The 27,022-nt window shown below is 36.9% G+C and overlaps 1 protein-coding gene across 1 annotated transcript; it reads right to left on the bottom strand.

The window, feature by feature from the left end:
- Nucleotides 1-1,544: 1,544 nt before the first annotated feature.
- Nucleotides 1,545-25,977, bottom strand: LOC146455401 (pleiotropic regulator 1-like). The gene is made up of 14 exons (XM_085094361.1): nt 25,956-25,977; nt 25,776-25,882; nt 22,788-22,912; nt 21,531-21,584; nt 18,157-18,253; nt 17,732-17,933; nt 15,955-16,047; nt 15,033-15,182; nt 14,529-14,630; nt 14,159-14,251; nt 12,004-12,122; nt 3,604-3,743; nt 2,846-3,039; nt 1,545-1,887 (listed from the first exon to the last, which is right to left on the bottom strand). Exons 1-14 carry the CDS (start codon nt 25,962-25,964, stop codon nt 1,828-1,830), a joined length of 1,545 nt encoding a protein of 514 aa, XP_084950487.1. The 5' UTR covers nt 25,965-25,977; the 3' UTR covers nt 1,545-1,827.
- Between the last annotated feature and the right edge of the window lie 1,045 nt (nt 25,978-27,022).

Below are 27,022 nucleotides of genomic sequence, written 5' to 3'. Positions count from 1 at the left end.
AGTGCTTTGATTGACCCAGTTCCGTTTTACTGTTGGAAGTCTAACATGATCTTTGCAACGTGTGCTATATCTATGTACATCGCTGTTTCTTGATAATTCAAATTTATGAGATGTATCACGCATTTATAAACATACAAGCAGCGATGGAAGTGACTGCATTGTTTTAAATTTAACCAGCCACGCTGATCAGGAGCATCGATTGCAGAAGAGTACAATGGTTTATCTGGAACAAGTTTGGCCGCCTTGTTTTGCAACACCTCCAGGTTATCACCCCATATCATATCAGCATAGTCAAGGATGGGAAGGACAAGGCTTTTGTAATAAAGAAGGCGTACATTATACGGCAACAAATGTTTGATCCCACGCAAAAGACCTAATCTCTGGTTCACTTTAGATATCACATGTTCCACGTGTTCGGTCCACTTAAAGTTGGAAGATACTACAACCACTAAATACTTAAAACTTCTAACACTATCGAGTTCATTATCAAGAACAGAAACCGAAAGACTGTTTAACTTACGTAGCTTGGAATCGCTACCAATAAGCATTGCTTTGGTCTTATCAACATTAAGAGTAAGTTTGTTATCGTTTAACCAGTTAACAATAGCATGCAAGTCGGCATTTAGGGCGCACTCCAGACCAGCTGGGTTTGAGTTTGAGTCATAGCAATAAAGCACTGCGTCATCAGCATAAAGGGCTACCTCCGAGTGCTTGATGACGGTGGGCAAATCATTAATATATATAAGAAATAACAAAGGGCCCAATATGCTGCCCTGAGGTACGTCATGCGTAACAGGTCACAAATCATACAATTCCGGGCTGCAAGATGTACATTGCATTCGTCCATTAAGATACCCCAAAAGATGATAACTTTTGTGGCAAAATTGTGTGGTCGACCGTATCAAAGACTTTTGATAGGTCTAGGAATACGGCTCCACACAATTTAGCCCTTTCCATATTTAATAAAATTTCGTCAGCAAAACTAGAAACAGCGTTAACCGTTGAATGTTTAGGCCGAAATCCAAATTGCTTTTCATTGAGTAGGTTATGCTGGTTAAGGTATTGGTTAAAAGATGATGGTAAAGGAGAAAATTAAATAATATCTACACATATTTTTATAGCTTCTGGTAATTTATTCAGATATTCTCAGCTAAAACGGTGCCACTGAGAATTTGGTTTTGGTTTTGGTTGACCACTGAGCTTTGGATACATCCTACTACAGTCGAACCTCTCATAGGTGACTGCCCAAAATGACTGGTCACTTGCAAGAGGTGGTCGCTTACCAGAGGTTGCTATAATTTATTATTATAATTTGACTGAAAAAAATAAATTTTAGTATGCTGGAAACGTGGTGCCTTATGAGAAGTGGTCGCACAGGGAAGTTTGACTGTATATCCTGACATAGTTTTAATTGGAATAGAACAGAAAACTATTTGAAGGAATTGTTCTTGGTGCTTGCTGGTAGCAAACATGATTGGCTAGAAAGAGATCCAAGGAACTAGCCAGAAACCGGCCTCAAAAAACTAATAGGACAAAGCAAAGGCTTTCTAAACAAAGAAATTTTATTTACAGTTGATATTCCTTGCCTTCCTAGGTGATTCTGTGTTTGACTTGACAGATAACATGGAATTTAGGTTTTCTACAATCTTGGACAGAAAAAAAAGAAATCAAACCCCCTCCCCAAAATCCATGATGACATAGCATGCAAAGCCACCATTTTCCATTATTGAAATGGGGGAGGGGGGGTCTTACTTTTTTGTCTAAATTGTTCAAGATTGCAAACCAAGGTTAACTAAGTAGATGAAATCAGTATCAGTTTGTCATTGGCTAATACCGCTTTCTCTTCAAGATTTCAGGTTTCCAGTTTACAGGATGAGTTTCTTCGCTCTAAAACAGGAAAAAAAAGAGAACAAATTGTTATACACTGTAGTAAGATTAGATGTGTATATTGGGTAGGCACAGAGAACACTCTCTATAATGATTATTAGTGTACAGCTATAAGCTTATTTAAACATGTCAAACATGTCATCCAATCCTAGCAGTATGCAGGATGTTTGTCCCATGAACCTAGTTTAATGGCCTTAGCTCAGTGGTAGAGCATCCAAACTAGTAAGCGGAAGGTCTTAGGTTCGACTCCTGATAGGAGCACTCAAAATTTCTTTTTCTGAGTTTGCCTGCGTCATTACTGAATAATACATATATTCTCACGTCAAAAGTTATTCTGCACCATTTTAAGGACGGTGCCTACTATTGTTACTGCGCATACGTTCTGCGCATCGCGAGCTACTCGGGTTTCCTATGGGTGGTGCCTACTAATACAGGAATATTTTAGCGCGGTTTAAATCTATACGGAGAAAGCAGAACTTACCAAATGCTTTTGGTATCTCAAAAGAAAATTGGGGGTAGCCATGCATTTTTCAGAGATAATTAAGCTTCAATTTAGGAAAAAATCCCATGCATTGCTTTATATTTTGGCGTTTTTTAGAGATATTATTGCTTAATTATCTCTGAAAAATGCGTGGTGACCCCCAATTTTCTTTTTGGATTCCATTAGGCCTTGCTGAGATCTGCTTTTCCCGCATAGTCATAAGCCGCACAAAAATACTTCGGTATTAGTAGGCACCGTCCTTAAGAGATGAAGCAGAGTTGGCTACCTTTGAATTTCACCAGTTAAAAAAATACTTTACCAGCAAATACATGTAAATGAATAAATACATAAACAAAGACATCATAGTTTTAAAGGTCCACAGTCCAGTCCCATCCATGAGAGTCCAGAAGTAAAAGTAACAGATTTCTTTCTTCCAGTAAATAATTATTATTTTGATGGCCAATAAATGGAACTCACAGCTGCATCATCCTCTTTGTATATCTTGATAGTCTTGTCAGCTTCACATGTGATAAGTCGACTGCTACTCAGGTCAAAGGTCATTGCAAATATACCAGCCTCACTATCAAGTGACCCAGGCTGCACTGATGCCTGGGAACGCTGAAAGTTGTACCCAGTCCTCCAGTCCCAGAAATGCATCGTCCCATTGTCACCTGGTAAGAAAATGAGCTGATCAAATTGACTGACTAGTGAGAACCCCATAGAAAGCTGCACATCACATGCACAAAATTATTGATGTATATTTTATGGAAAGTATTTTGGTTGGCAGCCTTTTATGTTCCAATCTTGCTACATGTATTTCATCAAGCATTTACCTAAATGAAAACAAAATAATGGTCTGAAATGTACTTGTAGCCTGTTGTAAAGAGATGTAGAAAAATAACAGAAGCTGATTTGTGCAGTTTCAGCACAACTGGAATGGGGTATTGAGAAAATTGGCTACTGGTAGAATGGGGGTGAATTCATTTTTAATGCTAAACCCTTTTAAAACAGGGTCCACATTTGGAGGCCCAGGTGGCCAAGCTGTAACAAGCTTTATAGGGAATGGCTAACAATATTCCCGATCACCCTAACGACATTTGCTTCCTCCATGTATAGAGCATGTAAAGTTACAATACTGAGCAGAAATATTGCTCACTCCATTTGAGTTTAACAAACCTCAATACAAAATGCATAAAATAAAGATTTATTATTTCTAAATTATGAATAACACCTACCTCCTGACACTAAAACACCATCCGAGTTGACTGCCATACAGTTGACAATTGAGTTGTGTCCAATTAGATTCTGGAGGAAATTGCCATCTGGGAACTTCCACTGTTTGATATTGTCAGGAGATGCAGATGCAAATGAAAACCTACAAAGCAGATAACCAAAACTTTCTTGTTTATTTCTCCTTATAGTTTATTACAGAGCTTTGTGAGATAAATATCATTGCCAACATGCATGACATTATAATGCAATGATTACAGAAAACTTATCAGGAAAATCTGTGGTGGGATTTTATGAATGATTCCCTTGCGTGTAGCTGTGTTTAAAAGTGTATTGTGCCATGTTTTAGTGTAACTGCACCTTAACATTGTGGAACGTGCTCCCAGCAAGTCTGCAGAGTGTTAATTCTATTTTAACTTTTAAATCTTGTCCTAAAACATATCTTTTTAAGTTAACTTTTAGCCTTTAGCGCTTAAATTGCCTTTTTATTGTTAAATTTAGTTTATGTACATATTTAGTATATTCTAATACTGTTATGCGCTTTTGATCATTTACATGTTAAAAACAGTGCTCAAAGTTCACTTTTTCCAAAAGTTGCCTTTTGGCGACCTTCAATTGTAAAATGGTCGCCATTAAAGAAAATGCAGTCGCCAAAAAAAAAAATCAAAGGCTCCTGTGAGCCAACTCGTGAATGCAGATGACACATAGTACTTGCAATTTAGACGGCTACGGAAACTTCCTCAAAAGCTAAAAGAAATTATATCTTTGCCCGATTATGTAACGAAAAATGACCATTCTTGTACTATTAAAATGATTGTCAAATTATTCTGTACAGATTGAATAAGCCGATTATTCTGATGCGCCGATTAAAAAATATCACGTGTTTTTTTTATTCAAAGTTTATAGGAGCACGCCATGTGCAGCTACGTCATGCAAATTCGTGTGATAGTCCGCGGCTACTGGATTTCGCGATCGGGCTAGTGGATTCTAACCATCACTTGCCCGATGGGCAAGTGAAGTTTTTTTGGGAATTAAAATTACAAAATTACTGTAGGGCAAGCCGATCTCACAAAGGGAAATATGTTCAACAAAGTATCGCATTACGATTCATGCCCGACATAAATGCGTGAAATTTTTCCTTTGGAGTTCAGTCCACGCAATCCTCAAGTAAAAATAATGAACTATGACAAGCTCTTGCTAAATAAGAATTATTTATCGACCGCGTCCTTTTGCTTTCCCATAAATTACCAGTTGTAAATTTCGAAAATGAAACATTTTTTCCCTTTGAAACCTCTATGAAAGCTGACAAGATCTTAAAAGTGTTCATTTCATCAGAAAGTTGCATAATTTTGTTTACGACGTCAATGATGCGTGACATGGCACGTTCCGCTTTCGCGTGAAAACTGACAAATTAAATTATTTTTTAATTAAATTATTTTTAAATTAAATTATTTTTAATTCTTGAAAGAAACCGCACTTCGTAGAAAAAAACGAAAAAATCCTATAACTTTGCTCAGATTCAACGAAAAATCCCCATTCTTACACTAAAATGATTGTCAAATTATTCTCTACAGAATGAATGAGAGAATTCTGACGCGTCGTGAAACAAATTTTCACGTTTTTTTTTTTTTCACTAATTGAGTTTACGACCCCGGACTTTCTGAAAAACTGAAAAAACTTGAAACTTTGCTCAGATTGAACGAAAAATCGCCATTCTTGCACTAAATGATCGTCAAATTATTCTCTACATATTGAATAAGAATTTCCTGATGCGCCATGAACAACAAATGTTCGCGTGCTTTTTTCCACTAATTGAATTTAAAACTCATTCACTGCGCACGCCCGAAAGTTAACGACAAAACCGACTGATCGACTGATCGACTGATCGACCAAGTCGAGAGTCAGCTATCGCTATAACTCGTTCATTGCGCATGCGCGCATTCACGAGTTAAAAAAGTAAAGGAGGACACTTCATGGCACATTACACGAAGGTTTAATGCGCCAAACGGCTCGTTTTCAACACATCACTTTGCTAATAGAAAGAGAAGGAAGAAACTGACGTCTAGTAGCAAAAATGATCTATTAACAACATTACAAAGCTGCTGAGACCGGGTAACATTGCCAATAGTACGCAAAACCCCTTCAAATTGATCAAATTTGCCACTTTGAGCTGCAGAGGCCACCAATGCGTGACTGAGGTCGGCGTTGACCAGCGCAAAGGTGAACAAGAAGCCAATTTTTTTGGTTCATTGGTTTATCCCACTTGTATGACAAATTTCACAAAAATAAAAAGATAGCTCATTTTTACCATTTTTGTTTTTGTAATCACAATTCAAAGAAAACCTTAAAGAAACCTCACATCAACTTAATAACTAATAAAATATCAAAAAATGTTGGAATCATGTTTAAAGTAGGGCAATTTCTATCTAAAGTAACAATCAAAACTTTATACTACTCTCTTGTTTACCCATATATCCACTATTGTAATATTATTTGGGCCAACAATTTTCCCACACGATTGTCTAGAATTGTCACACTTCAGAAAAGAGCAGTTAGGACCATAGCCAAAATTAAGTATAGAGACAGTACAGTTGATGCCTTCAAAGAGCTAAAAATATTAAAAGTTAGGGAAATAACTGAGCTAGAAATCTCTCTTTTTATGTTTAAATTCTATAATAATCAGCTTCCAAAAAATATGACAAATCTTTTCTCAACTAATTCCCAAATACATAGTTATGATACACGACATGCAAATGACTGCCATCTTCCACGAAAGTCTCCCAAACTTGGTCAATACTAATTGGCCTATCAAGGTCCAAAAATATGGAACACCATTGATGATAAAACACGAAAAATCAAAGCATTACATTTGTATAAGAGAAAAATGAAAAAAAATATTCTTGACAAATCAGCAGTTGCAAATTTTTCCCTCTAATTAAGTACAATGTTCTATTTTATTGCTTCATTGATTATTTTCTTGAAATCTCGACTAGCAATAATACTAGATGTGAAAATATGAATATAAGAATATATGAATATTGTCAACAATTCTATTTCTCATCATTAAAACTATTTTTAGTTAATAATAATTATCTAGCTAAGCTGCAGTTGACCTCAATCTAAATGGATCTATAACTTCAAGCATTTTTTTGCTTTTCTATAGACTCCCTCATCACTATTTTATTATATTAGTATTGTATAATTATCATGAACAACAACGTATTAGTGATGGAAGCAATAAATTGAAATTGAAATTGATTGCCACGTTTTATCTCTTTCATTGAAGATGCTAAAAACAGCCGGCAGGTCTATTCTGGGGGTGAGGGGTGGGGGTGGGGGTGGGGGGTGAGGGGTGAGGGGTGAGGGTGGGGGGTGAGTTTAACAGACGTGGATCTAGACTCTCATATACTCTCATAGACTCTCATATATGTTGACATTTGCAACCATGTTACTCTCCAAAGTCTCACGACGTTACGGCCGTACCACGTAACTCAATTTACATACATTGTGTATGTCAATACTTTGACATTTGCAACCATGTTAAACTGCCAAAGTCCCACGAAGTTACGGCTAAATCTTCAGATGATAGGCCACCCTCTTATTTTTTCAAGTAAATAACTAGAGACCCATGCCTTAATTTGGTTGAGGGGGATACAACAACAACAACAACAAGCTTTATTTGCATGACTATAACAAATACAGTATTGCAAAAGCTATTCATAGCTAATTATTGATTCGTTAACTAATTCTTAAGATAACTTAAAATAAAATAAAATAAAATAAAGTAACTGAAGTCTTTGCTTATTTTAAACTTTTCATACAGTAGAAGTAATCATTCCGGAGAGAAGTTTATCTCTCAATTCAAAGCACGAGGAAACAAATGAAATTAATTGAGTGTTTATAAAATAGTCTGTTGAGTTCATTATATGCGATAGTAGAGTTTCTTTTACTAATAGTCGTGTAAATGGAAGGCTAGGTTCTATTTTAGAAAAGAACATATCTCTTAAAGAAGAGTAACTTGGCCAATCTAATAAAAAATGAATTTCGTCTTCAATGGTTTTACGGTTGCAAACATTAGACACCCTTTCATTACGGGGTATGTTGTCGTATCTTCCTGTTTCTATCAAAACCTTGTGGCTGCTTATTCTTAGTTTCACTAATGCTTTCCTAGAAGCGCTTTTCCTTGTGAGATCTAGGTAAGCAGAGGGGCCAAAAGTTTTTTTGATTGTGTAATAAAAGCTGAGTTTTTGTGAGTGTTGAAGGGTTTGGTGCCAATAAGAGATATATTTCTTTTTCATAAGATCTATATATTGTTTGATGTTATTTTCATTCAATGTGTAATAATTAAAGTTGGGGAAATTATAGTATTCACTCATCTTCATGAGACTGGAGTAAAAGCTAGTTTGACCGCTATAATGAAGGTCAACAGATATTCTTAGGGATTGTTTTGCTATAGAATGTTCATCCTTTCCTTGGAGGTAGTGTATGTAATTAAGTATCTTTTTATTTATGTCAACGATTAGAGGAAATCTGCCAAGTTCAGCTCTACATGCAACGTTGGATGACTTATTATGTACTTCTAAATAGCGTTTACAGAAATGTAAATGTGTTTTTTCAATTCTGGAGCCTTCCCACGACTTAAAATCTGATTTAACAAAGGCACCCCACACTTCACTATTGTAGGTTAGAATTGGCTGAATAATTGTGTCAAAAATTTTACATGCAAGGGAAGGTTTCAGTGTACTAAAATCAGTGTGTCGTCTTAGACTAAAGAAAGCATGAAGAGCTTTTTGTCGAAGATGTTCAAGCGAAAGTGTGAAATTTCCGGAAGACGAAATGCGAGTTCCTAAGTAAGTGTAGTCTTGTACTATATCTATTAATTCATCGCCTATGTGAAAGGTATAATCGCATTTTTTTGTGCTTTTTTGAAAAATCATTATCTTGGTTTTCTTAGGGTTTATATTTAGCATCCATGAGTTGCAAAATGATGATAAACTGTTAAGGCAGTTTTGTAATCCCAGTTTTGATCGTGACAATATAATTAAGTCATCTGCATAAAATAATGAGCTGAGTTTGGTGCCATTTGGTAGTATAAACGGGTCAGACAAAATATTGTTGAACGAAAAGGCTAAATCATTAACATATAGATTAAAGAGCAGAGGACTTAAAATGCAGCCTTGACGCACACCTCTACTGTATTGAAAAGATCGCGTTTGACTATTTCCAATTCTAACAGAACACGTAGAATTGGAGTATAAACTTTTGATAATTTTATAAAAGCTTCCTCCGACATTGATTTGTAACAACTTGTACATAAGTCCATTGTGCCAGACAGAATCAAACGCTTTTCTAAAGTCCACAAAACATGCGTATACTTTTGTTTGGTGAGATTTGACATATTTATATACTAGTGTTCGTAGTGTAAAGACATGGTCTGCTGTTCGATTTTTTGCTAAAAAAACAATTTGAGATTTATGAAGAATGTTATGCGACTGAACGTGTTCGAGGAGTCTTTGATTGAGAATTGAGCAAAATAATTTACCAAGACAACTAGAAATACAGATTCCACGATAATTTGAGGGATCAGTTTTAGATCCAGTTTTAAAAATGGGTGTAATAAGACCATCGCACCAATTTTGAGGCATTGTACCTGAGCTAAAGGCCTTGTTAAATAGCTGATACAAGTCAAGATGTAATCCATGCAGGTTATTTTCACGTTATCATATTGGTGCGAGCGAAAACTGAAAAAAAATTACATAAAAATAGAAATGTCATCGTAATTGCATGCAGCAAAGGATGGAAATTTCCCCCTGTGCATCCTCGTTCAGTATAGTTCCGCTTGTAAGCACCAACATGACTACAGTGAATACCACCACTAACATGAGATTTGTTGGCTTGTGTACATTATTAAATGAATTTTTCGCGACTTGTGAATTTCGAAATTTTGAAGTGTACATCGCAGCACTTGACTTTGGCCAATTTCCTAAAGGCTTGCACGGCAAGTCACTTAATTTAATTTTCGTGACTGAATTTTCCCGTTTTCACGAAATATGCAAAATTCGAAAGTGTCGCAAAAAATTTATGTGCTTAGTTTGTTTTTCGAATTGAATTGATAATTTTATCGTCAGCTGTAATAATATTGTTTGTGCCACTGAAGTCCCAGTACACGTTACTTTAGCTCCGGCTTTAGCTTTATTTACGCACGTCCGTTAAAAATTTTAAGGACCAATCTTATCAGCGGCCAACCTCAAGCTTTACTCAGTTGGACGATTCGACCGTTGAAATGCCTTAATCGGCAACGGCAAATACACTAGAGCTTATTGTTGTGAGAGTTATCTCTCGAATATAAGTGATACCAGCATATTTTAGTTACTAAAAACATGTTTGTTGTTTATTTTTATGTTCCGTTTTCTATTAATGGAACTCTGATTACAAGGAAGGGAAAAACGGAAATCTGAAATTGAAAGAAATTATAAACTGAAGGCAGTGAACTTTTTTCTTTCTTTTTTCTCTGATCCTAGAGAGGATTAGAAATGAAGATTCGAAATGTAACATGCTCAAATCCCAAATACAAACGAGAAAAGGGAAAAACATTTTTTCCCTGCCCACCAAAAAAAAAGGGAGGGGGGGGGATGAAGGAAGGAAACTGCTCGCTAGTTAAAGTAACGATTCAACAAAACCAGTCTAGATTCCGGTTTTTCACAAGCCACTTTGGCAAATTCATAAAAGTTAATCCAGATTATTTACAGTTACAGTTGTGTTGCAGTTCTAAGATTCCGAGTTAATATGAGAGTAGAGGGTTCATATCTCAAGAGCAGAACGTTTGTTTGTGTAATGACAATAACGACATTTGTAATTGTATCATGACAATAGCGACATTTAGTAGTATTGACGCTTGCTCCACTTAGTATCATTGACAAACCAGCCTAACAACCGGTTTTTCGAAGGCCATATGGTAAATGATTAACCAGGGAAAGTTAATCTAGTTTATTTGTATATATAAAGTTACAGTTTTGTTACACTTTGAAGAATCAAAACCAATATGACGTCAGTTGTATCATATAGTCGATCCAAGATCCAAGATCTAACGAGTCTCAAACAAAAAAGCAATAAAATAAACGATAGCCACAGTTTGGATTACTTTTATGTGTTTGTCGAACTCAGTAATGTTAAGGTGGATCGCAGATCCCCACAGCTCGCGCCATGAACAAATTAAACGTACCCTCACCCCCGAACTCGTGATTTCATGTGAGATTGCAGGATGTTCGTTTATCACGTATATGAGAGTCTAGATCCATGTCTGTTAAACTCACCCCCTACCCCTATTCCTCACCCCTCACCCAGTAATGACTCACAATCTGACAGATGGATTGTTTGACTTTTAAAGTGCACCTAACCCCCAATTTTTTTCGCTTAAATAAACCTTTGCACCTGTTCTTAACGCATTGAGCCTTTTTGCGCCTTTTTTCAACAAAATCTTGCTTTTAAAGTTACGAAATCTAGCCATCATCTGTCCCATGACCGAGCTAGTAAGGGGCATGGGTCTATTCCTTACACGATGTCACAAACTGCTTTGCATGCATTTTCACAAAGACTTAATACGATGCAAATCAGTTTGTGACGTCAAGTAAGGAATAAACCCATGCCCCTTACTAGCTCGGTCATGGGACAGATGATGGCTAGATTTCGTAACTTTTGCAGCCTATAAAAAGTCAAGATTTGGTTGAAGAAAGGCGCAAAAAGGCTCAATGCGTTTCGAACAGGCACAAAGATTTATTTAAGCGAAAAAAAAAAATTGGGGTTAGGTGCACTTTAAGTGATTGATAATGAACCACTGATCATCACTCAGCTGACATATTGAATGAACTGACTGCAGACAGGCTGTTAAGTGATTGATCGAAGGCTAACTACACACAGGAGTCCCAAGGAATAGATCATTGTACAGAAAAGACAAGAGAGACAACAAAAAACTTAAAAAAATAAAACAACAGTTTGGTCTCATCATGGTGCCAGTCAAGGCGATTAAAGTAACTAAGTCAGTGTTCTACATGTCTGAAATAGCAAAACATTGGTTTTTACAGTTAGTTTTTGCTTGTGTTTACATTACTAAAATTACAACAAAAAAATGGCCACCAAATTATTAAACCCTGTGATGAATATTGAATTATACCGTAGCACCACGTAGGTAAGATAGTCACAACAACAGTTAAGTGGTACAAGGCATGGCCATTCAAAGTGTCTGGTAGAAATTTGTGAGCCTTGGACGTTCAGCCTGAGCAGGAACTCCACTATAAACTAAATAAATGCTCAGATAAAGTGACTGACCAACAGTTACTGTAAACTGACTGATTCACAGACTGTCTGATTGACTATAAACTGAGTGCAGAATGACCAGTAATACTCACTGTGTTGGGTGTAGTACTAGTGCCCTGACACTTTTCTTGTGATTGGTTAGTGTAACTTTAGATTTACCAGCTGCCAAGTCCCACAGACGAATGGTACAGTCATGGCTTCCTGTTATGACCTAAAATAGATCCACTTGATAAACAAACTCCACAAAAAAATAACCTGCAAGTAGTGATTTGGCCTCAAATTGTACCAAATTAGATTTTGTTTGGCATAAAGACTGGTTACCAAGTGAAGCAAGTACAGCAGTTCAATCCTCCGAAGGTTTAAGTTAAAGAATTAGCTTACACCCTTCCCAAAATATTTCACATAACCTAAAAAATACATGAATATTTTTTTTGGTCTCTGTGCACATTAAGCATCATCTACTTCTTTCACACCTTGCGTTCCTGTCACATGACTATAACTGTAATAAAGCCCAAATATTGTAAAACGTTTTCTCAATGTAATAAACCAAAACTTGGTATTAAAGCAACCATCCTTAGTCTTGTTTTATTCATTTTCTGTGTCCTGTTCTAGAACATGTTTACAGGTAAGTTATCATTAACTTACCAATGTGTAAAATAAGCTCTACGATTTCTGTAGCACAGCAAAAATGAGATGTCTTGGGTAAAAAATCCAACCATCTCCTGCCTACTGTGCAGGACACCCATCTGTATTACTAAATCTTATACTTTTAACTGGCTGTTGCTATGGTGATGCACCAGTTCATAAATCTGTTGTTTTTCCTACGTCTCTTCCCCCTGACATTTGCTCCGCCAAGACAGCACAGGTCTTCAAAGACAGTCTTTGGCTGAGACACCAACTTTCCCATGAAATGAAATGTGAGCAAAACAAAAACATGACATTCTACTTACTCATGCATTCATGGATTCTCCCATGGCATAATTTATTTTATTAAAAACTGCATCATTGTATAATGCAATTCGAGGGATTTGATTGGCTTAGCGGCCATGGTATATGAGCAATTATACCATGGCCGAGAAATGGCGACCATTAAATTGCCTTCTGGTTGTTCTTGCACAGCGAAATCAGTAAGATCTAGCAATATTTCTCAGTTGTTTTTAATAAAACAATTATTCCACTTGCGCTTGTTGGATATGAGATGATTATAGCCAACTCGGCGCTACGCGCCTCGTTGGCTATCTATCATCTCATATCCAACGCGCGCTCGTGGAATAATTGTTAAATATAAAGGCCTTCATGATGAAATATTTAGAGCAAGAAATAGCTTGCCAAGCGACGCTCTGTAACTAATTTTGGCCCATTTCCAACCTCTCAGAGATCAATTTTCTGTATTCTCTTTGTGAACTGTAGAATTTTAGACTGAGACAATTTGTTGTTCAGCTTTGATTGTTTTATGCTGCAGTTGAGTTGCACTAAATCTTGTGGGGAAAAAATTGATTTTTTCTGATAGCTACACAAGTTCATTAATTCATCACAGGTGACCCTCAGATGGTTCAGGTAACCCACTCCTATTTATTGGCATGTTAGTGGCATTTTTGAAACACATGCTTTCATTGGTAGGAAATATTAAATTTTAAATATATGGATGTTAGATTTTAATCAATCAATAAACTTTATTTATCCACAGTAGAAATTAAAGCTAGAAAGATATTGTAATACCACTTTGCATGACACTTAAAATCATGGTTCTTCTAGTGCCAATTGTGTTTGCCTTAGCTTTCTGAGTGCATGGTTTCTGTCAACAAAGCTTTGGGTGACAGCCTTTCAGATGAAAGAATGCCTGGCTCTACTCCTCTGCTAGAAAGTGTGTTAGCTACAGTAAATTCATTAGCATAGCATTTTCCAAGTAAATTTACCAGCATTCTGTGTAATAAGTTGTACAGTCATGATTGCCATGAAAACTTGCAGTTATAAAATGTAAGAGCTTGGAGACATAATTATGATGAAATAACAGAAAAATATGTCATCAGGTTCAAACTTGTCAGCATTTTTTTTAGAATAAGGTTTTCACAAAAAGCTGATTTCTCAAAAACTTTAACTACCCTTAGAAGAAAATAAATCAATCTTATAAAGGGTGCCAAAGACTCAAAGAAACCAGTCCAACCTTTCCTGCAAAAAAAAACTTGATTTAAAAAGGTAACCAATACGCCAGTAAATATAAATGGACCAGCTTTTTAAGTTGCTGACCTGTGGTTCTACAGCTTGTGATTTCACAACGGCTACTGTACTTGTATGACCAGTCAGTGTGTGAATGCAGGCCTTTGTTCTCATGTCCCATACCTACAATGCCAAAAAAGGGAAGAAAACGTAACACACTAACACATTACCTCTCAGACGAATACAGTAACTGGTTTTTTTTTCTTTTAATTTTTCAACTTGATAATGGAAGCTTCAAGCACTGGTTTGTTTTGCCCTTATTTTTCGTAAACTGCTGGATGGATCACTCTTTTCTTATTGCTAAAGCCTCTACTGAAAGTTTGTTACAGTTTGTTACAAAATAATTAATTAAAATTGAGATGTTTGCTCTCCAAAAAGTTTGTGAAGGTCACGTTGTTACCCTGGTTGTTGCATCTCTGCCACAGGTGAACAGTACGTCGATAGTGGGATGAAGATCCAAGGAATAAATAGCACTCAGGTGACCATGGTAGTGCCTTACAACCTGAAAACAAAAATGAAATACCAAGCTTTCTCCTTTCTCACGTGTACCGCACAAGGTAATGTGAATAATAAGGTACAACAGCAAAGGGACATGTTACTACTGAAGTGGATGCTCTTCAACCATATCTTCAGTTTTACTTAACAGACAATAAGTGTTATCATACTATGACATAAGTGCACCAGTGTCAATGTTCAATTACAGGGTTGCTATAAACCAGGAGCTAGAAAATAGCACAAGGAAAGGGCTGGGGAGTTAGAAACAAAGATAATTCAGTGAATGTAAAGAAGGAAGTAGCTGTTATTTCTGTCCTTGATATTTTCCCATCAAATCAAAGTGAGTGACATTGTAAGACACAATTTTAATGAACTACTAAAAAACACTATTTTCAAGGTTTATTTGTACCTTGTTGTACTCCAAGTCCCAACATTTGACTTGTTTGTCTTCTCCACAAGAAAACAGGTAAGGCTGTCTTGGACTGACAGCTAATCCCCGGACAGTACTAATATGACCTGTCAGGGACAGCTTTAACTTGCCACTGCCCAGCTCCCAGATCTAACAGAACAACAGTACTTGGTTATTTATACATGTTGTAGTTTAAATTTACTTAAGGTAAGGCTGTCTTGGACTGACAGCTAATCCCCGGACAGTACTAATATGACCTGTCAGGGACAGCTTTAACTTGCCACTGCCCAGCTCCCAGATCTAACAGAACAACAGTACTTGGTTATTTATACATGTTGTAGTTTAAATTTACTTTTTGTCCGAAATTTTCCTAAACAGCTCAATTTTCCTTTCTCTTTGTAAGAATAACCTGGGACAAAGGAAACTAAAAAAAATCAAACTATTCAGTGTTGAACATTTCTGGTTTTAGCCAGAAGGGATATGTACTGTGTCCAGATGTCCTACAGCATGGACACCAACTTTTGAGAAAAAAATTATAAAAATTTCATCTGATGTTTTTTAAAACAATTTTACAGGGAATGTGCCTTTGAATTCCACTTTTTATTTTCTGGGTAAAGGCCTGGGAGTAAAGCATTGTTTACTACCATTGTATATCAGAGGGTTGGGTGATAAGTGAAACCGTGCCTGGAATGGCCCCAATGTGGCCACAATCCCAGATAATCTTCCAGCGAAGACTGGGTCAACAGTGCAAAGAATGTACTGTGCAATATGCAGGGTTCTGTAAACGGGGTAGTTTCAAAAGTTATGTTCTCAGAAATTAAGATTAATCTTGTGTTTTTGTAAACAGGAATTGTCTTTGCATTATTATTTTTGTCCACAGGGTAAATTAAAAGTCATACTTGTACTGTGCTTGATGCTGTACCTTAATTGTGCGATCTGCAGATCCTGTTGCAAACCACTGGTTACCAGGCTCTACAGCCACTGATCTTACCCAACCTGTGTGACCACTGATTACCTGCAAAAGAATGCTCAAATAAACATTCCTTTCATTTACTTTTACAAAGTCAAAAAGAAGACTTCCTATTTGGGAAACAGATTTTTGAAGTGACCAAAATTTCATTGCCAAGCATGCATTCCTTGGCTATCAGTGAATTTTAAAATTAGAGGCAAGTGCACAGGCAATGAAAGAGAAAGGTAAATATGAAAGAAGTGAGCCTCAAACTCAAAACAGCAAGAGCCAAGTCAAGTAATTCAATCTGTGACAATATGTGTGAGCAGGTGAAGGGTTTAAACTGTTGTTCTTGGTACGTTTAGAGCAGGCCAATGAATATGAACAAAATAGCACTGGCCAATCATGGTTTTTATCAAGCCAGTGACTCTAGCCTCAATACACATTCAAATGAAAGCAGTAGCTAAGCCATGGTTCTGTGCATGTGCCAACTGAATCAATATTTTGATTTTTGATCAGCCCCAATCATCAAAATTAATTTGATCAAAGCAGAAGAGAATCACATTACTTTAACGTTTTTTTGCTGTCATCCTTAATGAAATTCCGCATTTTGGTGCAGAGCGCTTATAAAAAAAATGAAGTTTTATTTTGACCAAAACAAACAAACATGCATTGATTTCAAAATCAGATCACCACAAACAGTTTACCATTCTAAAGAAATGCCATGGAAAGCTGGATTGTCCAATCTATGAAATGCTCTTCATCAAAGACAAGAAACCCAAACCGAACACTCAATCTGACTCTATTAAATCAACACTACATGTATTTACCTCATAATTGACACCCTCTGCATGTCACATTGTATTTTTGGTCACTTGCAACTAAACTTTCTCACGCTTTTCACTGTATAACTAACCCACATAATTGGACTTACATGGATTTGAAAATGATGACATGGAGTCGTCAAAGCAAAAACAAAGAAAAGAAACAACAACAAATAACTCCTTGATCGTTTTTTATTTTGGTTGGCAGGGAAGCCACCATTAACCCTTGTTACATGTATACTGTAACCCAACTGAGGACAAACTGCCCTACAATGAAGAAGCCTGAATGTTCCTTACAACGGAACCAGAAAAGGACCCTATTGATAATGAAATACTGTAGTGCCCTCAATGCATATAAGTGGCTCAACCTGCAGCTTGAAGGTAGATTATACAAATCTACTTCATGTTGTAAGCCCTGTTTCTTTAAGTTCAGCCAAGCACTGCAGAGCTCACAGGAGAGATTTTATTTTAGAATTGGCCATAATTTTTTGTTGGTGGGCTAAATAGTTTATTTTACAAAACAATTTGAATAATTTTTCCTTCTTCTCATGGAATTACTATTAAAACAGTCTATTTTCAGGTATTTCAGTGGAAGCACACAAATGCCCAAATTGCCCTATTATTTCAATAGTTTCATTTTTTGCAGTAACTTTTGACTTTTGTGACATCACTGTGTTATACAAAATAATATTATTAAACAACACTAATATTTCATCACTAAGAATTACTTTGTGGAAGAGGTGCCCTTCTCTCAAGGCTAGCTCTTTTTTAATGCAGCCATCACAAGCTACATGAATCAAATTAAAATACAGTGTGTGAAAACAAACGTGGTGACCTTCTCTTATCATTTTAACTCAATAATAATATTTAGTGAAATGCTCCTTTGATTGCTTTTCTTTCTAACATTTTAAACCTAAACTTCTTACCCTCATTAGTTTCCATGGTGGATGCCACTGTGGTTTAGGAAGTGTTGCTGCTTTCTTTTGTTGTACTAATGCTGTTGATGATTTTGTTCCTCCTGTTGATAGTAATGCTTTGGATGTGGGACCAAGCCGCTCTTTTCCCCCAGAGGCCAAAGCTTTCTGCTGTATGTCCATGATACTTGCACTCTCTCTCCCAGCCTGCAGCCTAAAATGTTCAGATTATGAATGTAAAGGGAAGAATCAAGCAATCAATAAATAAATAAATGACTAGTGGTTTACTGAAAAACTTCAGTAAACATTGAAACATTGGACAACATTAGTTTTAAATAAATACCACTTTGATCAGAAGCTGTGTTTTTTTTAAGTAGTATTCAATAATTAAGTAAACATTGAGCCTTTGAACCACATCTTTCTGTGACTTCACTTACTGTGAAGCTGTAGGTGGAAGATTGGACATTAGCTGCCGTACTCCAGCATGTGAGGGATGTGTCCTATTTGCAGCTGTTTCTGGTGTTAACATCACACCTATGGTAAGGAATACATTAAAATTTAGTTTTCACACACGAACTTGGAAACAAAACTCAGTGATTTCTGTTTTTCATCAAAGCCTCTGTCACAGTTCATAGGGAGCCAGGGTTCGAAATTGCGGCTCACTGGTCGCCAATGCGACCAAAAATTGAGTGCTGGCGACTAGATTTTCAGAACTGGTTGCCAGATGGCGACACACGTTTTGTCCGATGACCTAGGATAAACAGTAGCGAGCTTCTGTATTTAAATCTTTAAATAAGGAATTCGTTCAGAACTGGTAGCTTGAAGACGACTCTCCTTTCCATCCCCACTAAAACTAGTAGTAATCACAGATTATTGGAGTGCGTTCGATTCCTTACATAGGACAAAAGGTATGGTGGGCGCTTTCCTGTTCGTTTTAATTTGACTTATTTCGTTCGTTTTACTCTTTATGCAACTTTTCTTTATATTTGCAATAACCATCATCTTCACAGAATATTTGAAGTATCCTTTCCAAATTAATTGCATAAAGCAAAGTTAATGGGCAAATAAAAATCTTAACTTTGAGGGTGAAGAAACATCTGGAGCATGAGGGATTATTTCACTCTTTCACCCTGAAGCTACAAGATTAGGGGCAAACCCGAGTACGTGACAGATCTGACAGAGAAAAATTATAATTAAGGTTGCATGACATTTGCAAAATATTTTCGTAACGTCTTTAATCATTGAAGAACGTACTTTAACACAACACAGTATACTTTTTATTTCTACTTGCTACTACTATTTACTAACAACAAGATTTCAAGGTATTTCTTACACGCTACGCGAAAATTCCGCTGCTATGAAGCGATAAACATTTTGAATGTTGAGATCTAATTAGCATGTGAAAGTCTTGATCTCAGATAACCAAATGCGCGTGCACAAGCATAAAAATCTAACACAGAAATAAAAATACTACCGCAGGCGATCGACTATATATTTCCATTTGCTACTAAATCTTACTATTTATTAGCTACTAGAAAGGTATTTTTTTTACACTTTACGCGAAATTTCCGCCTCTAGGAAGCGATAAACATTTTTCAGGTTGGGATCTAATTAGCATATTGACAGTCTTGATCTCAGACACAAGTATAAAAATTTATTGCTCGAAACCTCAAGAATTCAGAGAGATGAAAATGTTACTGAGACGGTACACTATTTGCTTTTACTTGCTACTACTCTTTACTTGCAACAAGAAATATATTTTTGATACTCTACGTGAAAATTTCGCTGCTATGAAGCAATAAACATTTTGGACGTAAGCTTACTCTATGCGAAAATCCCACCACTATGAAGCGATAAACATTTTGAATGTTCCGATCTAATTAGCATATCGAAAGCCTTGTACAAGCATAAAAAATTATTATAGAAACCTCATGAATTCAGAGAGAGAAAAACTGTGCTACCGTATTGTTCATCGCAAATGATCCCGTATATGTCCTTGTTCGTCGAAGAGTGAAAGAAACAAAACCTCTAAACTTGAGTTGTGAGACGAACACAGTCTGCTGGCCGCTTTACAAAAACTCCAGGGAAGCACGAGGCAGAATGCTTTGCGCAACCAAATTGTGACGTCATTCAAAATGGCGCCGAAAAGGTGAACGAAAAAACCGGGTCAGCTTTTGCTTGCGTGCACAGGGAACCCAGAAGATTAGGAAGCGTTCTTCCTTCGTCGAACACAATAATGTTGGAATACTACAAGAAAATCGGTTTCACACTCTGTTAATTACATGTAATAACACCAAATGTACTGCGATCGGAAGCCAATACATAACATTTGCTAGGCCATATTGCTTTAGTGGCTTCTTCCAAAAAATGGGGTCGCAGGCTTACTTCAACACCATGTGCTTTTTATTTGCCAGGAAAATAATGGCAACAGATGCAAATCAGTTACAGAATTGACGCAAGTTTTTACGGGTGGGAGATGAAGATTCAGCCCGAAGGTTAATAAAAAATTTAAATCCATCGTCAGTAGTGAATGCTGAAAACGTAGATTTTATAGCCAAATTACCGAAGGACGTCCTCGTAACTAGTTTGATTCAGGAAATCAATAATGAACCTGGACATCGCATTGCAGTTCAAGCAAAAGGAAATGGAAATTGTTTATACAACTCCACTTCACTGAGTCTATGTGGAGATGAATCATGAAGTACAGCTTTACGTCTTCTTGTGAACTTTGTTTCAATGCCGAGTATTACGCAACTCATGAGGCATTAAAACGGACTGCTGAGCTCACGGAGATTCCCGAATCTGTGTTATTTCCGGTTTCTTTGGGTTTACGGGGTCGAATTCGACATCGAGTCAGTACTGCTTTAAGAAACCAAGATTCTCTGAATTTAGAGGCCACTGAAATCGTGTGAGTCACTCTTTTTATTTCATCCCGGTCGGAGGCTGGTACAAGCAATGTGATTGTGTAGGGGCCTAGGCCGAGCATATTGAAGTATTGTGTTTATCGGCAGTGAGGAAGGTAAGTTGTTTGCCACACGGGCCGTAGGATAATAAAGAACTACGTTTTTAGGATGTAAGAAACAAGGATAAAGGACCTATGTTTGTCTTGCTGTGGAAACCACGAACTTAGAACGTTCTGTGCTTTGCTCCATTTCAAATAACAGAAAACAACACGATCACCGAACCAGAGACATAAAAGCCGAAAACAACAGTAGTTTTAGAGGTCTTTCTTGTCCTTTTTCTTTCTAGCTATTTAATTATGACTTTCCTTGCATACAAGTAACATTTAAAATCATGTTTTTTTTATGTAAGCTACATATAAAATAAGTTGGCGACCAAAATTTATGATCTGGTGACCAAATTTTTCCTCTAAGACCCTGTTCAGACTAGGTGCCCGTGCTAGGGCACTGTGCCCGGGCACTAAAAAGGACGTTGTTCAGACTCCTTGGTGCCCAAGGAGCAATCGTGTTCTCCTTTGACAAGTTAGCGCCCGCCATTTTGTTTGCTGTATCGTAAGGAGGCATGAGGAAAAAACGTGGGAACAGACAAAATCCTGTTCACACCAGTGCCCGTGCCCAGGAACGGTGCCCGCGTACTACCTTTGGAGGTAGTGCCCGTGCCCGGGCACAGTGCCCAGATTTTTGCTCGGGCACCAACAAAATGCTTTGTTCAGACTTGTGCCCATGCCCGAGAACCGAGAACGGGCACCTAGTCTGAACGGGGCCTCAGTCGCCAGCTGGCTCCTGAGCAAAAAATTTAATTTTGAGCCCTAGGAGCAGATGGTGAATAAACAGAATAGTGAGGTTGTTACCTGGCGCAGACGGATAAGGATGAACTCCTTCTATTAATGGAGGGACATCTGAAACTAAGAATAAATTATTAAAAGAAGCTTTTACTACAGTTCACCATTTCTTTACATAAGACAGAATGGACAATATATTTTTTTATCCTAAGAGAGTCCACAACTATGAAAATCCTACAATCCTGACCAATTGGCTTGGGGACGCCAGACATTTTGTAAAAGTTTTTGTGTGAAATTAGAAAATTACTGATAGGTCAAGGTCCCAAAAAGAATCTCACAAACTTATTTCCCCCACACTCTCCTAAACAATGTTGAAGTTGACAAACTGTACAAGATTTTCAAGACACATTTCACTCCTGACTCTCAACATTGGTCAAGGGGAGGCAGGGAGAAAGAAAAGATTTTTGATGTTTTGATGTAAAAAAGACCAAGTGTCCCCAACATTTTGGCCCGGATTGTCCAAGCTAGGAGGATAACTTGTGGGTAATACAGCTATAGACAGTTTTCAGTCTGGGTTGTAAGTTAGAGTACGAATCAAGAGTAAAGCAAAAAACTAGAAAATGGTTAGAGTGCTGGTAGAAATGCTGGAGAGGGGGAGAAAAGATTTTTGATATTTTGGTGTAAAAAGTCCAAGTCTCCCATAAGTTTTGGCCAGGATTGTAGCACAAAATATAACTGACTAATCTGTATAGGTAATCACATGATTTTGAGTGCAATTTAGAAGGAATGAGCACAAATAAATTTAGTCCCTTTATTCCAAATTACACAAAATCCTCTTGACTATAATTTGTTAATAAGTTACAAGCAATAATTTGCATCATGCTACATGTATTATATTTGCTTTTGTGTGCTCTGCCTATCACATGGGAGATTGACAACCTGTCATAAATTTAAGGTTGATGTAAAATTTGTCATTCAGAACACTGTACAAGTGAAAGACTGATTAGAAAATGTGTACAATGATAAAAATGACTGAACAATTTCAATTCCACTTGCTGCACTGCAAATTTCACCAATCTGCGCTGGAAATTTCCCCATGTTGTACCAGAAATTTCACTTTTTTGGCACTGTTCCCAATTAACATACTCTTCTAATGTAACTCACACATTTTCCTTCTTGTTACGTAAATTTACAGGTTGGCACTCCTTCTTTTAATTGATTTAGTTAATTGACTTTGAAACACAAACTATTTAATCTTGTGTTTCATATCTTTAATCAGTTGGTGGTTGGCTTATTCATTTTATTACACCTGTGTTTATACTCAACCTTGATTTGAAGGGTAGGCTCCAGTGACTGGATTTCTATTTGCAGCTAAATGTTCTTTTGGTGACACCAAATCTTTAACCATAAAATATTCATCACGAATCTTACACAACTTTTTCACTTGGTCACTAAAATAAAGAAACATAAAGAAACAATATTACTGCACCAGAATATACCAAGTTACTGTTTCATTTAATTGCAATGGACTAGAAATAGATTTCAAATAAGATTAGATTCCCAACTAGTCGCTGTAACATTTTTGTTTGCACTCTTACAATTTTATGCATATCAAATTTCAATCTTGCTAAGCCACTGCATTGTAGTGATGGGAATCAGCTGAGGGTTTATCATCGATCATCGAAAATAATCGGATTGATCCAACCGATCGATCATTGATTAAAATCGGAAAATCTACTGATAAAAAAAAAACATGTCTGTTTCACCTGTGTACATGTCACAGAGGTTTTATTACTATTATTTACATTAACATTAGTTAACCAACTGATTTTCTTCTTAACAGTATTTAGAAATTGCATTCCCCAAGCCTGGTAGTTTTCACTTCGATCTTCGCAAGCTGCTTATATCTGTTTCGCTTTCATCTACTCTTGTAATATTTGTGATTGCAGTAAGTAGATCTAAAAATTTTTTAGATAAAATACATTTAATGTATTTTACAGCCAGCTACTAATTTAGAAAAAATTCTAAGAGAACCATCAAGGTAAGTTTTTTCCCTATGAACTACGCACTATCAAGAACAAAATGCAAAACCTAGACTGGCAAAAGCGTATTTTCGCCGAGTTTTGGAAAATTTTAAAAATGTATGAAACGTAGGAGAAAGAGGTGTTCAGTGGAAGCTGCTGTTACAAGTCCATTAAAATGTGCATACAAACACACAATTTCTTTAATGTTTTTATTTGTCATCATTTTTTTTCATTTGCCCGCGATAATCAATTGTCATCATCAAAAATCGATTGTCGCGTTGCTTAAAGATTTTCGATCAATTATCGATTATAATCGATGATCGGCACACCACTACTACATTGTGTGCATATAAACTGATAAATACATGTAAATTTATTGTATTGAACAATTCAAGGCTTGTAATGTTGTTTAGGATCAAGGTGCATTCCAGGTGATTCCCACACCAAAGATACACCAAAGTGTTCAAGGTTGGCAATGCCTATGTCTAAAGTTCCCACCACAGATCACTAGGATAACCTGAAAAAAAATTCATCCTGATGCTAAGTATGTTACAATCAGGGAAAGATGTCGAGTCTGAAATTGGTGCCACATTGGCAATACTGTCAGTGCATGTTACTTTATTATAGTAATTTTTTCAGGCATAACTTTGCAATTTCAACACTGACTGAATGAAGTAGTAGCTTAGTACAATTGCAACGAGTAGTATTACTGGAGCATGGATGCCTTGATCAAAAAAGACAACAGACCAGTTCCATAAAGGACCTACACGAATCAGGAGAAGATTCTAATCGGAATAACGAGGATTGAAAGCCACCCGTCACAAACAAAAGCCAAAACGATAAATGTATCGTAAACCAGTCGGTCTCACTGCCTGAAACCTCACGGTACAAAAAGCTATCTTCGATCACAGTTTCAGGCCCGGGGTAGTCAATCGATAAAAATTGATATCGGAAAATCATTCGATAAATCGATATCTATCGATAAATTAAACTTAAACGATATCGATTTTATCGGTCAATCGATAAAATTCGATACTCACACGCCGACGAAGTGTTAATGTTATCGATTTTATCGGATTCATCGATCTTTGTTGAATCGATAAAAATTATCCTGTTTCCGTTGAAGGGGCGTTTGATTGTGACTCTTTAAATGTAGATTTCAAAAGCGGCAATGAAATGATTTGTTGTCAAGCACTGTACAAGAGACCAAAGAGACTGCATTATGATTTTCTTCCTGATGTTATTGTTCGATTTACCGGGTTCGATTAGAAACGTAAACTATTTACTCAAAAAATCACGAAAATCTGTCCCTTTAAAGACTGGGTGAAAGAGCAACGAGCGTGCGATTGTGTTACATTAGCAAATAAAAAAAGAAACAGTGGAATAATCAACCAGGGATCTATATCGGATTTCAAATACAATACACCCTGAGTAATACTAAACGTCTGTAGAAAAGATGAAGCAATTTTTATCGTTTAACGATCAGGAAAGTTGTTATCAGTGTCTCTGCGAGTTCTTTAATATCTTTCGGTGTTTCCGTTTCGAAAATTGGAACGATAATTCAGTTTCGATAAATTCGATATTTATCGATAAAATCGATAGCCCTGATTCAAAAATCGATAATTATCGATTACTCACAACGAAATCTTTTATCGATTTTTATCGAATTTCGAAAAAATTAATCGATTTTTATGTAATATGTCAAAAACGAGGGCGAGTGCTTTATCACGGGTTCCAAATACCGAGAAACAGATGAAAGCACTCGGCCTGCGGCCTCGTGCTTTCATCTGTTTCTCGGTATTTGGAACCCGTGATAAAGCACGAAGCCCGAGTTTTTGACATGTCTTCTCAAATGAAACAATAAGAAATTAATCTCATTAAAATGCAAATGTTTGATCTCAGATGAAAAACATGTTTCATCTCAGATGAAAACCTGGTGGTGTTTCATCTGGTGTTTCATTGGGGTATCAAGATTCATCCACCTGACCGAAATGGAGGTCATTTATTGGCTTTTGACTGCATGAATAATTAATGAGTTTGAGAACGATTGTTATCGAATGCTATCGATTATCGATGTTATCGATTGACTACCCCGGGTTTCAGGACAAAGATCAGTTCTTAATAAGTCATCCAAAACTCCTAAAACTCACACAAGAAAGGTAAGCAACTCAAAATAAAAAAAATCAACTCTTACACGTCATCTTTAAACATTCCGATTGATTTTGTATTGAATCCCTTATTTCTTTATACTTTCACTAGGATCGAAGAAATGAAATCAAAACCTGCTTACCTCTTGTCATCTCTTTTTAGCGGCAGAGAATTGTCATGAAGGAACATATCATGGCTTCTTTTCAACGATCGAAAAACCAGTGTGTGCACAGAATGCTTTACAATATCCTGAAAAGAGAAATATTCGGTATACATCAGTGAAAAGCTAAACAAAACTTGAACGCACATGCAAGAGACTTACCTCCGCCATGTTGAATTCAAGTAATGCGCATAGTCTCACTGTAAAGCCGCTGGTCCGATAGTACGTAGTAAACCGCTAGGAGAGCAGGGTAGAGACCTGGGAAGGAGGAATGCACAACCTCGTCCCAACCTCGTCCCCAGGGTACGGTTGCCCCTACCTCTCCTCCGTTGCAGACATGTCCTCTGACGTAATGTAATATGAGGGACCAATCATATAATGCGAGCTATCTTGGCCCACGCGAATTAAGACTGGTAAAGAGACTCCGTCTTCGAGCAAAATTGGTTATTAGTAAGTGGCAAATATATTAGACTTGGAAGCGACGTAACTGAGCTGCTTACATCGATCGACTTCGTTTAAAAATCGAAAGCAACAGTATGTGCGTTGGTGTTCAGTTTTCATAAGCCTCCAGTTCATACTATCTGCGTAAATCAGAGAAGGAAATGCTAACATTGAGGTTACGACGGCTAACCGACAATAAGGAGAACTCTTCTTTTCCGACAAACGGGAGGGCTTCAAACTCAACGATTCTCCTGGGCATTCCAAATTTTCTCTTGAAACCTAGTGCAGCCAAATTAAAAAGCAAAATTGCTGTGACTTAGAGCGCAATATGTTCGACAATAGTACCGTTCCAATTGTTCAGTTGCGTCCTCAGTCTATATACATTTTTGGGACATCAGTTCACGGTTTTCAGTACCATTTCTTTATCGCAAACAAACAGGAGCCCAAAGGAAAACCGCGACACAAATCTCAGTACTCACGTCTGTCTCATATTTTTAATCTACCATCACCTTACTTCTGTTACTTTAAAACTGACTAGCGGAATTTGCAGATTTATACGTGTATGTCTTTTGGTCTTCACTGAGAGCGTTTTTTAAGTCGTTTATACGAAAGTCATAAGGCGCTTTGTGGTGTTTTATCTGACAATTACCACAGTGCGCTTTGTTGTTTTGTATGTGAAGCCATAAAGCGCTTTGTGGTCAGTTTTAGGGCATTCAACAATGAAAACTGGGTGTTTCCTTGACACCTACAAGCATATCACACGATCTTGTGAACATTATATGATTTTT

The sequence above is a fragment of the Pavona decussata genome, unplaced genomic scaffold (assembly GCF_977016875.1).
Source record: "Pavona decussata unplaced genomic scaffold, jaPavDecu1.1 SCAFFOLD_276, whole genome shotgun sequence".
Classification (NCBI taxonomy): Eukaryota; Metazoa; Cnidaria; class Anthozoa; order Scleractinia; family Agariciidae; genus Pavona; species Pavona decussata.
The sequence above is the reverse complement of the archived record's forward strand: the minus strand, read 5'-3'. Positions and strand labels throughout refer to the sequence as shown.